This window comes from Colossoma macropomum, unplaced genomic scaffold (assembly GCF_904425465.1).
Source record: "Colossoma macropomum unplaced genomic scaffold, Colossoma_macropomum, whole genome shotgun sequence".
NCBI classification, from domain to species: domain Eukaryota; kingdom Metazoa; phylum Chordata; class Actinopteri; order Characiformes; family Serrasalmidae; genus Colossoma; species Colossoma macropomum.
In genome coordinates this window covers 333,857-351,097 of record NW_023494793.1, presented here as the reverse complement: position 1 = coordinate 351,097, position 17,241 = coordinate 333,857, and the positions used below count along the sequence as shown (strand labels likewise).

The following is a 17,241-nucleotide window of genomic DNA, read 5'->3' as shown; positions in this document are numbered from 1 at the left end:
ATCCTGATCTGAATAAATTCAGAGGCTGTTTGCGCCTCGACTCAGACAGGTTTATCAGTTTAATCAGTGAAAATGTCTTTTGGTTTCCAGTCAGTTACTTTTTAAGAGGAGAACTGATGAAAAATAAGAAAAATGAACAGAAACCAAAACTGCGAAGAATTCAGTGCTGCAATATTTACATCATTTAACAAGTGAAAACATCTAAATCTACAACTCTCAGAAAAGATGGTTCTTCAAGGGTTCTTTAGTTCTTTAGCAGCTTCTATATAGAACCATGAACACTCACAGAACCATTTGCATGCTTAAAATGTTCTCTGCATGGGGAAATGGTTCTTTAGACTGATGGATAATGTGCTGTATATGGTTCTATATAGCACCAAAAGGGTTCTGCTACTGTATAAGCTTGTGACAATAGAAGGACCCTTTTTGGTGCTATATAGAACCCTTTTCAAATTGGTTCAATGTGCACTGTCAGCGTGCAGGGCGGACCGGCTCTGATCTGAAGAACCGTTTCACCATGCAAAGAACCATTCAAGCATGCAGACGGTTCTTTGAGTGTTCATGGTTCTACACAGAACCATTGTTTTTGCTAAGGAACCATTGAAGAACCATCTTTTTTAGGAGTGCAGTCAATAATTCTAGCATTTCTCATTATGGGAACATGAATATAAAATTATATCCACTGATATTACTGGTTATCAGAATTTTTAGCCCTTATAATCTGTATCAGTATCACATACTGCTCGTATCAGCCCTGATCAATGCTGCATTTAAAGACTAATAAAGCAATAAAGTAGCTGTAATAAAACTCTATCAGCCAGCGTTTCCGTAAAATCATCATTATTCCAGTCATAATCACTCCGTTACACCAGCCTGACACATTCTACCCTGCTCAGCAGTTCCAGCTGTGGCCACTAGAGGGAGTGCAGTTTTCCCCCTGCAGTGCCGCCTGTGATCAACACTAATAAACTCTGATTTTAATATCAGAGTCTGTATGAAGGGAAGCAGCACTCATGAGATTTCTGGTATTTTCCACGAATAGAGCACCTTTTATGTTCTGCTATCATTTTTCATGCACAGAATATTAAAAATGTGAATTTAAAAGTCATTTAAATAGTTTTGTTTTGTATGGAGGGGTTGATACGAGTCCTTTAGTGGTAAAACTGTCATCTCCAAAACAAGGAGAAGATGAAACATACTTTACTTTTAGTGTAAATCAATGAAACCACATTTTGTTCAAGTGGTTTTGGGCCATTCATCATAAAATATACACACAATGTAAATTTCAAATTTCAATGTAAATGACAAAAATGCAGATTTTCCGAGCAGCGATTTGCATTTTTGATGATATTTTATTGGTGTTATTGCGATTGTTATTTAAAACTGTTCATTAGTATATTAGTGTACTCCGTTAATAGACTCTGAGTAGTAATCATACACAGAGTGTGACCAACTCTGCTGCTAAACATGTAAACAGGAAATCGCATCATCAGCAGCATCTCCAGGAGAAAAGTCATTTTAGCCTAAACAGGCTTCAGTGGCAGGAAGTAACTTAAGCGCATAATTATTATTACTTAAAATAAGCTAATTATGCAAATACGTTTTCACCATTAAAGGACAAACCAACCAAACCATAATCATTAAACCCTAATTTACACATAAAATAAATATTTTACTTAATATTCTGTGCTGGTATTGTTTTATAAATGGGAGTGCTGGTGGAGTTGTCGAGGCTGGGAGTGGCCGGTCAGCGTGAGGAGGCCTTTCTGAGCAGTCAGGACTTTAACGCGTCCGATTTTGCGTCCTGTTCAATCATAAAGTGATGAGAAGCGTCTGAAGCTGGGCGACTGTGGTGAAGACGTCGACAGCCTCAGCAGCAGCTTTAAGATTTAACCCCTCAGTAGTGAAACGTGAAGCTGCCTCTAATGAACTTTAAGTGCACTTTAGCAGAAATGTGAGTTATTTTCATCTTTCCTGTAGCAGCTGTACTGTACTGTTTATAAAGATGATTTATTTCATTAATTCAGGATGTTTTTTTATGTTTGATACATGAACATATCTAAAGGCAATAAATGTCCTGACTGAGACGCTCTGTGTGGGACTCGTCTGTTAAATATTGATGCTTCAGCGTCTCTGAGGCCTTTTAGAAGCGCTCAGTGAGGCCTGGATCACTCTGTGAATTAAAGCTCCAGTTAAATTATAAAGATTCATTTAATAATAAACTGCAGTAAAATATAGATTCAGCCAGGCTGGAGCCGGGCGATACGGCAGAATGCAATATCATGATACTTCAGCAGGTTCTGACATCTGATAAGTTAGAACAGACAAAGCAGCGCCGCATATTAATAATACTATTAAAAATACTATATTAAAAATCTGTCTATATAGAACCAAAAAGGGTTCTGCTATTGTCACAAGCTTGACATCATAACAAAAGCAGAATGCTTGTTGGTTGGTTTTGAGATACGATCTCATTATTTTGAGATATTAAGTCATTATTCTGGGACACTATCTCATTATTTTAAGATGCTAAGTCATTATTTTGAGATACTACCTTGTTATCTTGAGATGCTGAGTCATTATTCCAAGATACTCTTATTATTTTAAGATGCTAAGTTGTTATTTTGAGATGTTAAGTCATTATTCCGAAGTACTACCTCATTAATTTGAGATATTATCTCATTATTTTGAGATTCTAAGTCATTATTTTTACATAATCTGAGATACTATGTCATTATTTTGAGATATAGTCATTATTGTAAGATGTTCAGTCATTATTTTGAGAAACGTTCATGTTATTCTGAAAAACGTCCTCATTACTTTGAGACGCTTTAGGCTTTTGAGATGAAAATACAAAAGATTATAACATAAAAGCTGAGAATGCGAATGTTTCTCAAAAAAATAATGAGATAGATGCTAAGCCATTGTTTTGAGATATTAAGTGATTATTTTGAGATACTATCACGTTATGTTGAGATGCTAAGTCATTATTTTGAGATAAGTCATTATCTTTATATGCTAAGTCATTATTCTGAGATACTATGTCATTCTGAGATACTGTCTCATTATTTTGAGATATTAAGTCATTATTCTGAGATGCTGTTATTATTTTGAGATACTATCTCATTATTTTGAGATGCTGAATCATTGTTTTGAGATACTACCTTGTTATCTTGAGATGCCAAGTCATTATTCCAAGATACTCTTATTATTTTGAGACGCTAAGTCATAATTTTGAGATGCTAAGTTGTTATTTTGAGATGTTGTCATTATTCTGAGATTATATTATATTATGAGACTATCTCATTATTTTGAGATATAGTCATTATTGTAAGATGTTAAGTCATTATTTTGAGATGCTGTTATAATTTTGAGATACTATCGCATTATTTCAAGATGCTAAGTCATTATTGTGAGATGCTGTTATTATTTTGAGATACTATCATTATTTTGAGATATTAAGTCATTTTAAAATGCTAAGCCAATATTTTGAGCTACTGTCTCATTATTTCGAGATGCTAAGTCATTATTGTGATATACTGTTATTATTTTGAGATACTATCTCATTATTTCGAGATGCTCAGTCATTATTGTGAGATGCTGTTATTATTTTGAGATACTATCGCATTATTTCGAGATGCTCAGTCATTATTGTGAGATGCTGTTATTTTGAGATACTATCTCATTATTTTGAGATATTAAGTCATTATTTTAAAATGCTAAGCCAATATTTTGAGCTACTGTCTCATTATTTCGAGATGCTCAGTCATTATTGTGAGATGCTGTTATTATTTTGAGATACTATCTCATTATTTCAAGATGCTCAGTCATTATTGTGAGATGCTGTTATTATTTTGAGATACTATCTCATTATTTCGAGATGCTCAGTCATTATTGTGAGATGCTGTTATTATTTTGAGATACTACCTCATTATTTCTATATATCAAGTCATTATTTTAAAATGCTAAGTCAATATTTTAAGATACTACCTCATTATTTTGAGATATTAAGTCATTATTTTGAGAAACGTTCATGTTATTCTGAAAAACTTCCTGATTATTTTGAGACTCTTTATGCTTCTGAGATGAAACTATGAATAATTCTAAACATAAACACTAGGAAAGCGGATGTTTCTCGAAGAATAATGAGACAGTATCACAGCGTGTTCGAGTTTGAAGCAGAATTACCAGATAAAACCCTCGGAAATCTTGAGCTGAGCTCTTCTCCGTAAAGACCACATTTCCCAGAAGTCCTTTGGTGCTGACTCGCCGCTACGGGATGACGCAATTTCTGCCCCGTTGGAGGGTGATTTCAGCAGGAAGGACAGACCGAGAGAAAAAACAGAAAACCCTCCCGGAGAGCCGCGCTGACAGCTCGAAACCGGAGAAACCCGGACAGGTCAACCGCGCAGCACGGTAAGAGCCGACGGGGCCTCGGCGACGTAATAAACTCATCATTATTAACAGGGCGGCGGGTTAATTGGGGCTAATTAGCTGCGCGTTTCTGCCTCAGCCCGGTTTGTTTGGTCAGTTGAGGGTCTAAACGGTGTCGGATGTGTTTATTACTGCTCTCACAGTTCGGCCTGAGAACTGGGGTTAAATGATGATGACGCTGTAAAGGATTTAAAGAGGTTATACTGATCGATATAGTAAACAAATGCGGATTAATTGATTAATTAGCTGGTCATTCTGGCATTTGCTGTCTAACAGCGTTGGTTTAGTCTTTGTTCGGTCTATCTCCACCAAAAAAGGAGAAAAAACTGCCTTTGCCTTCTTATTCGCTCGAATTCTCCGTTCCACCTTAAATGGTGCAGCAGTAACGTTGTGGCGCGTCAGGCGAACCAACGTAACTGCTGCACCGTTTAAGGTGGAACGGAGAATTCGAAAATAGAGCTTCGTTAAATGTCATGAATTACAGCTTATTAGTGCCGGTGGATGTTTATTATGATCCGATGCGGTCATTATTAACCCTTTGGGTTCATTTTAGTTTGATTAAAGCTTCAGTCTGAATCTGTGTGGCTGTGTTTGCTCGATCATGTGACCTGCGGGTGGAGCTGATGTGGAAATGCGCAACTGCGGTTTGCACACATTTTCAGCTTCTGCTTCATTGTTATTGGGTAATGATCACAACAGGACAGAGAAGCATGAGGTCATTAGGACGAGGAGACAAAGGGAAACGGTCTAAAGGGGAGAAGAGAAATTACATACGTTTAATGAAAACCCGACGTGCTGCAGAGAAAAATAGTCTTTATAGTATTTTTGTTCTGCTAGTTTTTAATTGCAGTAAAATAGTGTTTATATTCCGACATGCAGGCTGAGAAAAAGGCCTCTTGTGGCTCATTTTGCCTTTGTGAATATAAAAAAATCAATAAATCGATCAGACAGAACTGATTTTTGACCTGGAATCCAAACAATACATATAAAAAGATAAAGATGAATGACTGAAATAATGTCAGTTACACTCTTAGTTCTATATAGAACCGAAAAAGGGTTCTTTGAGTCTTCATGGTTCTATATAGAACCAGTTTCTTTAAAGAACCACCTTTTCTTCTGTTGTTACAGCCCTCTTAAAAGGATGGTTCTTCAAGCGTTCTTTAGTAAAGAAATCCGTTCTATATAGACTCAAAGAACCCTTTGTATGATTAAAGGGTTCTTTGCATCATGAAAGCGTTCTTCAGATTGATTGAGAACTTGCTGTAGATGGTTCTATGTAGCACCAAAAAGCGTTCCTCTGTTGTTATTATGTTAAGCTTGTAACCACAGGAGAACCCTTTTGGTGCTATATAGAACCCTTTTCGAAAAGGTTCTGTATAGAACCATATACCTCACATTCTCTGTCAAACTAAGGAACCATTTCACCATGCAGAGAACTGTTTAATTATACAAAGGGTTCTTTAAATGTTCCTGGTTCTGTATAGAATCATTTTGTTTATTAAAGAACCCTTGAAGAATTAAACAGGCTGTTTATGTTACCTTTAAAACCGATATATGTAAATGAGCTCTGCTCTCATTGGTTGTCTTGTATTATAATACAACAGTTAGTTCCGGCCACGCGAGCTGATTGGTTGAGAAGCGTCTAACTGGGCAGTTATTTTCATATCTTCAGAGTCGGACCGAATCAGACTGAGCCATAAAACTGCCGCAATATCAGGTTCAGCTCATTTTTGTCCATTTTTGCCAGATCAGTATTAATGTTGTTTTGTTCCAGCCAGTCTGTAAAGCATCTTACAGCCCATTTAGTTTGGCGAATGGTGTTGGGTTCATTTCTGGCTGATTCCAGGTTGTTCAGCTGTTCTTCTGTCACAGCTGCCGACTGAAAAGCTGCTCAGTGGTGATGACAGTTTGGGAATTTAGTGTAAGGAGCTGGAGAACGAACTGCCGGCTGTGCAGTGAGTGGGCGGAGCTCGTTACTCTGACGTAGCAACAAGCTGCTCGTTAAGGAACTATAATTTGGTGAAGGAACTGCGAACATTAAAACATATTAAACGCCGCGTTCACGGCCCAGTTTATTAATTTATTACTGTATTTATTTAACTGTTGTATTAAAGCAGTAGAACACTCGAGGAGTGTGTTATCGCCAATAACATCACGGCTGTGATGATCTACGCCTCTCGCCTTTGGCTCGTGCTCGTGTTAAGCTTATAACCATAAAAGAACCCGTTTTGGATACGCGATACGCAAGACGTTCTCCATCAGTCTAAAGAACCATTTCACCCTGCAAAGATCCGTTTAATCGTGCAAAGCGTTCTTTTAAGTGTTCATGGTTCTGTATAGAACCAGTTTCTTTACTAAAGAACCCTTGAAGAACCATTGTTTTTAAGAGCGTACACATCTTGAGAGATTTACAGTCTTTGCGCTGCTCCCGGATCAGTTCCACTCTCGTCACTCTTACAAAAGATGGGAACACTCAAAGAACCGTTTGCATGCTTAGAAGGTTCTCTGCATGGTGAAATGGTTCTTCAGATTGATGGAGAACGCCTGCAACCAAATCACAGCCGTGATGTTATTTGGCGGTAACACACTCCCTCTGTGTTCTATTGCTTAATTGAGTCTCATTCAGAAAGCAGGCGCAACACTCCTTATAACTTCAGTGAGAGTGGGTGGAGCTAAACTGCTGTAGGCTGAATAGGTGGACATATGTAAATGTTTAGTTTCTGTTTATGAAGCGTATGTTATATAATGTAAACAGCATATTTTGAAACTTTAACAGTGTTTACGTCTACATCAAACTCATTTATTTAATTATTTAAAAAACGTGAGTATATTCAGGTTTTCCATGGTTTGGGCTCTTTAATATGCATTGACGTGCAGTGACCTTCACATTGTGTCAAAATACTGTGACGAACTGACCAATAGAAATTGCAAATTGAAGATGATGTTCAGTTTGATGATAATTAATGTGCATTTTAACAGATAAACAAACAAGTAAATTCATTAACACATCCTGAACTGCGTACGGGAGGCAGCCGAAGGCTCTGAGGTCAGAAGGCCTCGTCCTCTGTGGTCATCGTGTGTGTCTGGGTTTTTTACCGTTCTGCGTGATTTTTAAACTGCATTGTTTATTGTTTATTGTTGTTGTTTACTGTTTACAGATGTCTGTCAGTGAGGATCTGCCGGATATGGACAGTGCGGAGCTGCTGGGGCTGCTGTTTCAGGATATCGACCCAGGACCCACCGACCTCCTCTTTGCTGATGGAAACAACTTTATTGAAGACCTGCTGTCTGAGCAGGACGTGAGTAGAGATGCACTGATACCACCATTTCCCCTCCGATACCTGATCCTTAAGTACTGGTCGATACAGAGTGCCGATACCGGTACTAACTCTAAAATGTCTAATATAACATCTAAATAAAACGTACTGAGCTTGACTGAATCACATTTACTTCTTGTATTATATATACATGTTGCTTTTTATATTGGGTGTTAATTTCATGATGAATGGACCAAAATAAATGGCCCAAAATGACTCGCAAAGAATTCTGGTTCCATTGACGTACATTAAAAGTAAGGTGTGTTTTTTCCTTCTCCTGTAAAGTTACCATTTTGGGGGATACAAGGTTTTTCCGACAACAGCGACATATTTAGTGTTTACTATTGTGTAATTAGTAATAATAATGATGATGATAATAATAATGATAATAATAATAATAATAATAATAATAATCTAACAACTTAATGAATGAATATAGAATGTTTATTGTGCAAAGTAGTTAAAAACAGAGCTGAACTTATATAATCAGTGAGGCGTGAGTGTGAAGCGTCTTCACGCTGTGGCATGCGGTCAGTCCACACAGCGCTCAGACAGAGCTGAGTATGATGTGTACGTGGGAGTCGACACGCCTTTACATTCTTGCTGTAAATAGAAACGTCCGTCTGTGATCAGCTCAGATTATACAGGAGCTTATTTCAGTCGATATTTCCTAATATTTAACCCTTTAAGCTGCTGGCTTATTACTCACTTTTAATCCATAAAGGGGAACTCCACCACTTTTTTTCAAATTTCCCTCATAACTCAGTGTGTGAAATGTAATCAGAGTGATTCAGAGTGGTTTGGTGTGAAATGGTTCAGACGTCTTTACAGTGGTGGTGATAGGAACCAGGGGTCGCCATGACTACAACACAAATATAGACATTTTATTTACTATCCAGAACCACCAGTGAACCTACACGAGTCTTCTGAGTTTATATGGAATGTTGATGATGGAAAATAGTGGAAAATCTGAAATAATAAGTTTTCTTTGGGGACTATTTTGCCTCACAGCGCCCTGCATGTATCCCTCCACCATGAATGGAGTTTAAGTTCTCTAAACTATCATAAAACAGTGTCTCAGTCATCAGGCAGTGAATTCATAACCATTTCATGTAGGAACTTTCTGTGAGGGAGCTTTTAGAGGTGGACGTCTGGTTCCTATCACCACCACTGTAAACAGTTCTGACTCGGTAAGTTTATCTAGAACAGAGCGTTTCACACCAAACCACTCTGAACCACATCTTAACTGTTTAATTATGCAAGAATTTCGAAAAATCACTGGAGTTCCCCTTTAGGACATTTCAGCTGTTGGAGTTTCCACTGGGGAAGTTGTGATTCTGGTCATGATCTCTGGGATTGATTCATGATTCATGATTGTGTTGCTCAAAAAACAAACAAACCTGACTACAGTAGTAACGACACAATCAATCGATTAATTATAAATCTTTAATTAAAATGATTTTTCATACAGCCAGTATGTACATAAACATAAATAAAGAACCGAGACATTGTTTACAGGTTCTGTGGGTGTCGCCTGCTCGTCATGTCATGCTAAAACGTTCAAATGTTGAAGTTCTACTCTGTTCTATATAGAACCATATACAACACGTTCTTGATTAATAAAGGAGCATATTTTGGACACCAAACGTGTCTCGGCTGATTTTCTGCATTTGAGGTTAAACTGTGTAAATTTGCTGATTTTTCCTGAACTTTCCCTTTAGCGTAGCTGCTGGCTGGCGTGGCCCGGAGAGTCTAACGCGCCGTCTGTGTTTGTGTAGATGCTGAGTGCGATGGACACGGAGGATTTCCTCAGCAGTCTGTTAGGTGAGGACGATGACTGTATGACCGCTCCGTGTGTTTCCCACTCTCCGCTGGGCAGCGACAGCGGGATTTCGGACGATGCAACGCCCCCCCACTGCCCGAGCCCCCACAGCGAGACGGACATGGCCCCCAGCCCGGTCTCCAACGAACCGTCCCCGCCGGCCGAGTGCCTGACGGAGAGCTTTGAAGCCCAGGTGGTTCAGACTGACCACTGCTACTCCCTACAGCAGGACATCTACACCCTGCAGACCGTCCGCACAGAAAAACCCGACTCGGACGTCTTCATCGACCTCGGTGAGTCTGAGGGAGAAACGAACTGCTGACTTAAAACGCTAACGCTAGCTAACGGTCCTGCTGGATTGATCGAATGGCTAGACTTCTTCTCGCTCCCGGTGTAGAGAGTAAGCGATGCACAGCGCCACCCAGTGTCCTGAAGCAGCAGCTGTTCACAGTAGCCTCTGCTGCTGAAGCTGGACTGAGGAACAGAATAGCGTCGTTGTTTAATCAGCTCACATGTTCGTTATTGATTAAGGTAATTTGAACTGCAGACTGAACTGTTGTTGTTTTCCAGACGATATGGAGGACAGCCTGAACGACGACCTGTCGGACGAACTGCCCTGTTCACTCGTCATCGAGAACTCCGCACAGAGCAAACCAGACCAGCAGGTATCTCTTCTACACCTTCACCCCCCACACACCCACACCCACACCCTCCCCTGCCGTATTACAGACAGCGCTCTGACTGAAGGGTCCCTGTTTGTGTGCAGTTCCAGTTTAAGGAGATCGTGCTCACGGATGAAGAGAGGAGGCTGCTGGCGAAGGAGGGAGCCACCATACCGTCCCACATGCCTCTCACCAAGGTGAGGTACTCCACACGTCTTCTTACGTCACAGCTCTTCACTGCGGAATTAGAGGAATGAGGTGTAGGCGGGAATGAGCCAGGCCCGGATCATCCAGCTGTCACCCTCTAGACACACCTACCTTATTTGGGTGGTCAGTGAATGTTTAATGATGTACGAGGTCTGCGCAGCTCCACGCTGGCGGCTCTCGAGCCGCAGTGTTTGGCTCCTCAGCTCTTTAAGAGCATGTTTTTCCAGTTGAGACAAAACAATAACAACACTGCAGTACAGTACGAGTCCACCTGGGCTTTTTCTCGCCGCTGTCCGCTGCGCCGGATCTCTCTGTTCACCGCTGGTGGGCTAAACATACATGCTTTCGCTTTTTAATGTGTTTATGATTCTCAGATTGCATCACTCGTCCACAAAAGTTACGTTCGCTCAGTCTCAGTCAAACATCCTTCCCTCCGAATCCTCACTGTCAACGCTTCCTTATAAAACTGTAGTTTCATTATTATGTAAACCTCTAATGGACTCGAGAGAGAGAGAGAGAGAGAGAGAGAGAGAGAGAGAGAGAGAGAGAGACGCTGTTTCCGTTTGCTGTTTGTACCATTGCCTGATTGGCTAAATGCAGTGCGGAGACTGCATTCATTTGCATAAAGCTGAAACCTGCTGATCTTTTTGCCGCACAGATTTTGCCGCATCGCAAACCATCACCGCACCACACGATGCGACAGAGCTCTCTGCTGAAATGAACAGGATGCTGCGAGGCAAGTGGTCACGTACCGCTAAGAGAATGCAGGATAACATAACCCCAAGAACCGATGCTACTGTTCCCTATGAAGTACGCATTCGCTCTTCACAACGGAGACGGCGTTAATTAAAATCGGATCGTTTAAATGTGCAGAAAGACGGAAAAAAGCTGCAAACTTAAACCTTACAACCTTACACCAGGTTGTGAATTACATTGTTAAGTACACAACATGTGTCAGGCTCCAGTCCTCGCAGGCCAAAACACTGCAGACTTCAGCTCACAGCCTCATTAAACACACCTGCTTCAGCTCGTCAGCTGATTAGCAAGGCCTTCATGAACTGAATTCAGGGAGTTAGATGAGGGTAAAGACTGATCTCCGCAGCACTTCGACCCAAAACGTCCCCAGTTTGACACACCTGGAATTGAGTGCTTTCCACTCTGTTTACACTGAATCACACCAGCTGGTGCTGTTTTCTGTGATTCACTGTAAACCTTAGTGGGATGTTTAAAAGACCAAATAAACAAACCTTTATAGCTTTAATGATTAACTCTTTATTTACGTACTGTGTCGTGTTTTGCCAGGCTGAGGAGAGAACTCTGAAGAGAGTGAGGAGAAAGATCCGGAATAAACAGTCCGCTCAGGAGAGCCGCAAGAAGAAGAAGGTCTACGTGGACGGCCTGGAGAACAGGTGAGGGTCATAAACGAAACACTGCATATGGACATAGAAAATAGAGATATCCCGAAATTTCAGCCACTGAAAACAGACACCCTGAAATGGTTGAAAGTGCCACTTATGGGTTTCAGCTGAAAGAGAAAAAGGGTGGAAAATTTTGGCTGAATAAAAGCAAAATATTAAATAAAACGTCCAAATCTAACTCTGTCAAATAAACTGAAAAAGGCTAATCACATTTAATCAGTAGAACCTGAGAGGGTTATAGTGTGTTATAGTGAAATAACATCACGGCTGTGATTTGGTCGCCGTAGATCATCACAGCCGTGATGTTATTGGCGATAACACACTCCTTGAGTGTTCTACTGCTTTAATACAACAGTTAAATAAATACAGTAATAGATTAATAAACTGGGCCGTGAACGCGGCGTTTAATATGTTTTAATGTTCACAGTTCCTTCACCAAATTATAGTTCCTTAACGAGCAGCTTGTTGCTACGTCAGAGTAACGAGCTCCGCCCACTCGCTGCACAGCCGGCAGTTCGTTCTCCAGCTCCTTACACTAAATTCCCAAACTGTCATCACCACTGAGCAGCTTTTCAGTCGGCAGCTGTGACAGAAGAACAGCTGAACAACCTGGAATCAGCCAGAAATGAACCCAACACCATTCGCCAAACGTGTAGTCTGATCTTCAGAGTCTGACCAAATCAGACTGAGCCATAAAACTGCCGCAATATCAAGTTCAGCTCAGTTTTGTCAGTTTTTGCCAGATCAGTATTAATGTTGTTTTGTTCCAGCCAGTCTGTAAAGCATCTTACAGCCCATTTAGTTTGGCGAATGGTGTTGGGTTCATTTCTGGCTGATTCCAGGTTGTGTTACTGCAGTGCTGAGAATGATCCACCACCCAAATAGTACCTGCTCTGTGAGGGTCCATGGGGGTCCTGACCACTGAAGAACAGGGTAAAAGGGGGCTAACAAAGTATCAGAGAAACAGATGGACTACAGTCTGTAACTGTAGAACTACAGAGTGCACCTGTATAGTAAGTGGAGTTGATCAAATGGACAATGAGCGTAGAAACAAGGAGGTGGTCAGAATGTTATGCCTGACCGGTGAGTGTGTGGGTGTGTGAGTGTGTGGGTGTGTGTGTGAGTGTGTGGGTGTGTGTGTGGGTGTGTGAGTGTGTGGGTGTGTGAGTGTGTGGGTGTGTGTGTGGGTGTGTGTGTGGGTGTGTGTGTGGGTGTGTGTGTGAATGTGTGTGTGTGAGAGAGTGTGTGTGAGTGTGTGTGTGTGTGTGTGTGTGTGTGTGTGTATGTATGTATATATATATGTATGTATATATATATATATATATATATATATATATATATATATATATATATATGTATGTATGTATATGTATGTATATGTGTATGTATGTGTATATATGTATATGTATGTGTATATATGTATATGTATGTATATGTATATGTATGTATATGTATATGTATATGTATGTATATGTATATGTATATGTATGTGTGTATATATATATATATATATATATATATATACACACACACACAATTAAATGTTTTTGTTTTATGCTGATATCTGGGTTATTTCATGTTTATTCTATGTCATTATTCAGTCTTTCTGTCTCCCTGCACTGTGTATTATGTATAATGCGCAAAGTAAACCAGACTAAATCTGGTGAGAATTTGTTCTAACAAGTGAATTTGGCCTAAATGTTTTCCCAGATTCTGCATCGTTCTGTTTCGTTCCCTTTGATTGTATATAACCCTGATTGATCACTGATTAAAGCGTGTTGTGCTTCACAGGGTTGCCGTCTGCACAGCTCATAACCAGGAGCTCCAGAAAAAGGTTCAGATGCTCCAGAAGCAGAACATGTAAGAAAATCTGCAGCAGTATTAAAATATGCACTCAACTGCCTTGTTATTTATTACTGATCACGTTTATCTTTTGTTCATCTTCACCGTGAGCAGGTCTCTGATTGAGCAGCTGAAGAAACTGCAGGCCATGCTGAAGATGTCCGCCATGAAGACCACCACGACCAGCACCTGTGTGATGGTGAGTAGAGTGAACCCAGTGGGTCTGATTTGAGTAATTTGTGAAGCAGAGGTGATTTAATGTACACATATAAAGTCCCATAAGGGTAAATAATGACATCATTAATGCTTATGTTTTGTTTTTTTTTTCCTGCAGGTGTTCCTTCTGTCTTTCTGTCTCATCATCTTCCCCTCCATCAATCCGTTCAGCAGTACCAGTCAGAAGGATCTGTATATCACTTCAAAAGGTAATCAGTACAGTCCACAAAGCACACAGATACAGTGCTGTGTGAAAGTTAGAGACCCTGTATTATTTATTATTACTGTTAATTTCCAGCCATTAAAGGTGCAGTGTGTGGGATTTTGGGGGAGCTATTAGCAGAAATGGAGTATATTATACAAAACCGTGTTTTTATTGGTGCATAATCACCTGTAACTATGAATCGTTGTGTTTTCGTTAGCTTAGAATGAGCCACCATGTTTCTACAGAAGCCCCGAACAGACAAACCAAACACTGCCTCTAGAGGGCGCCTTTCACGCTTTTACACTGAAGCGACAGATTGAATTTGGTGGCGCTGTAGCTCTGGCTGGAAGACCCAGAAAGAAGAAGAATCAGTGGTTGGCTTTTGTGAGAAATTTGAGATCCCAAATTTAGACAAACGGAGGATCAGAATTATTCTTTATCAGAAGAAAAAGTGAGGGAGGTGAATCGTCACCGTCAAAGAGGAGAAAACATGAAGAAACAAAACGAAATCAGGACAGACGATGGCAGAAAACCTGACAGCCACCATAGGTTCTACTGCACGCTTGGATAGGGAGGGGTAAGGGAGGGAGGGGGTTTCAGCTGGTTGCAATCTGCAGCCTCACCACTAGATGTCACTAAATGTTACACACTGCACTTTTGAGCACAAGTTATTTATTTTTGAGATGTGGAGATTAGATTTTAGATAAACCACCAGCGAAAGAAAGGAGAGAGTCAAAGTGAAAATAAGTGAAATAAACAGGAATATGGGTCTGAAAGGACGTGTAGCTGTCAGAAAGCCCTCACTGAAAGAAGAACGTCTGCCCTAGATGAGATGTGGAACGATGTTGATGAGCCTAAATTTTAGAAACAGAAACTTCTAAGACTGAACTTTGGAGGCGTGGCTGCAGATTTCTTTGAGGAACTGAAAGTGAAAGGAAACAAGGAAACAAATCATCAGTGAAACCAGTGTTCGGGTCTCAAATTAAAATCTGATTATTTTAAACTTGCATTAAGGTCAAGAATGTGTTTCTTTTTCTAAAATTATTGCTTGTGTCTTCCAGCTGGAATATCCCGGAACATCCGCTCGTACCCCCTGATGTCCGGGCCAGAGGAAGCGGTCAGCTCCACTAAAGAAACCGTGGAAGAGGAGCCCGTCCTGGTGATCAAGGTGGAAAACGACCAGATCCTGCTGACCGGCGGCCAGAACCATACTCCAGATTACCACCAGGTGGAGCAGTCCGACTCCGAGTCCGGCGTGAACAACAACTCGTCCTCCGATTTCCCCGCCGCGCCGCAGTCTGACCTTCAGCCAGCGGGGGAGCTCTCAGAAACGCACAGGGACCCAGCGGCGCCCCCGGTGGTGTACGATGGCCAGAGCAAAGCGAAGGAGGACTGGATTGGACAGAAACCCACGTCAGTTATCATACAGCAGCATCGCTCTGACGAAATGTAGATCAGATGCACCGACACATGAAGAAGGGACAGATGTAATATCTTTATTTAATTTCGGGCTGTTTCTCACACGGGTCTAACCTGTGTACCTAGTTCTGGGACTAAATTGCGACGCTGATGGTGTCTCATCATTGAAAAGCATATTTGGTCTAGGCTTAAGCTAAATCTGGGTTTAGGAAACCGGCCATTGATCTACTGTAAGATAAATGGGCTCCTTTCTTCTCTTCTTTCGTTCTCTCCATTTCTCTCTCTTGTTTCTGCCCTTTCTTACACTGGATTATTTTTTGAAAGCACTTTCTTCACATCCACTCGTTTTTTTAAACACGTCGTCCTGCACACGTTTATCCTGGTGCCCAGGTTTTCTCTCCGGAAGCGCTGAAGAGATTAAACAAGTTCTCGCTGTGTCCATAATTACTGTTACAGTGGGTGTCATAATGTGTATATAGATGCAGTAAAACTGAGCCACTGCAGGGCATTTGGCTACATAGCTTCATATTTTGTCATTTTTACCTTGTAGCAAGGTATTCCACGCCCTCTCCAGGCTCCGCCCCCAGATTGGAGCTCCGCCCCCAGATCGGATCTGTCATAGCTACTGTTGTGAGGTTGGACGAGCTTCGCGGAACGCTGGTGCAAGAACCCCAATCAGCCAAACGAGAAGCTGTCCACTCCTAAAGATGTTTATTTAAGGGCTCTTTAGTAAAGGAACGTTCAATTTAGAACCGTTCCATGCTTAAAGAGTTACGAAATGACTCTTCAGATTGATGGAGTGTGTGTTGTTGCCATGTCGAGCATGTAGAAGAACCCTTTTTCCATTTTTAAAAAGGTTCTGTATAGAACCACCATCTACAACACATCGTCCATCTAGCTAAAGAAGCACTTCACCATGCAAATAAACATTAAAGCATTCAAATGGTTCTGTATAGAACTCATGGTTCTAAGGAGAACCCTTATTAAAGAATCCTTGAAGAACCGTCTTTTTTAAAGAGTGTAGTTAAGTACGTTTTCAAAAGGGTTCTATGTGGAACCGTATACAAACACGACTCAGTATATATCACAGTACCTACATTTAGGGCGAGTTATTGATTTCTAATCATTTCTAATTTGTGTAATTAGGAGTGAAGTTTGTCCAGCTTCACAACAGTAGCTAAGAGCGTGTTTGTGGGCGGAGCCTGGAGAGGAGAATTATCATATTTCTTTGTATTCCCACTGAAGGAAATGAACTGGAAGTTGAGGATCAGTCAGGATCGTTTAAGTCCCGTGACGCATGTAGTGACCCAAAGGGGGGACAGATTAGCTGAATTTGATGGACGTTTCTCTCTGTTTTCATCCTGAATTTCCTCTTTGAAACTTCGCTGCTGTAAAATACGGCTTCATGTGCTTTTAGGAGGCTGCTGAGCGAAAACTGCTATATCACTTCATCGCTCAGCGTAAGTGGGTGGTCTGCACTGGCGGAGAGGCGTTGTATTATTATGAATGTTTTATTTGATCGTACTTCGTTGTTTTCTGATGTTTATCAGTGTTTGGCTGTACTTGTGCTCTTTTTTATTTACCTGTTGATCATGTCGGATCTGTAGATCTTGCACTGATGTATGTGCAAGTGTAGGAAGTCTCGTACTTGTTACTGACAAAAGCTGATTAAAAACATGATCCGTTCCTTTATTATAAA

The 17,241-nt window shown here is 40.7% G+C and overlaps 1 protein-coding gene across 1 annotated transcript; it reads left to right on the top strand.

The window, feature by feature from the left end:
- Window positions 1–4,290: 4,290 nt before the first annotated feature.
- creb3l3l (cAMP responsive element binding protein 3-like 3 like) lies at window positions 4,291–17,241 on the top strand. Its single transcript, XM_036578137.1, has 10 exons — window positions 4,291–4,416; window positions 7,593–7,733; window positions 9,530–9,866; window positions 10,144–10,238; window positions 10,340–10,432; window positions 11,745–11,851; window positions 13,652–13,720; window positions 13,817–13,901; window positions 14,037–14,127; window positions 15,185–17,241. Exons 2-10 carry the CDS (start codon window positions 7,593–7,595, stop codon window positions 15,574–15,576), a joined length of 1,410 nt encoding a protein of 469 aa, XP_036434030.1. The 5' UTR covers window positions 4,291–4,416; the 3' UTR covers window positions 15,577–17,241.

What these genes read in the sequence shown, in the direction of transcription:
- creb3l3l (XM_036578137.1), top strand. Translation starts at nt 7,593, where the DNA reads ATGTCTGTCAGTGAGGATCTGCCGGATATGGACAGTGCGGAGCTGCTG. An exon ending in AGAGCAAACCAGACCAGCAG is followed by an intron (nt 10,239 to 10,339) that starts GTATCTCTTCTA and finishes GTTTGTGTGCAG; the next exon opens with TTCCAGTTTAAGGAGATCGT. An exon ending in TCTGTATATCACTTCAAAAG is followed by an intron (nt 14,128 to 15,184) that starts GTAATCAGTACA and finishes TGTGTCTTCCAG; the next exon opens with CTGGAATATCCCGGAACATC.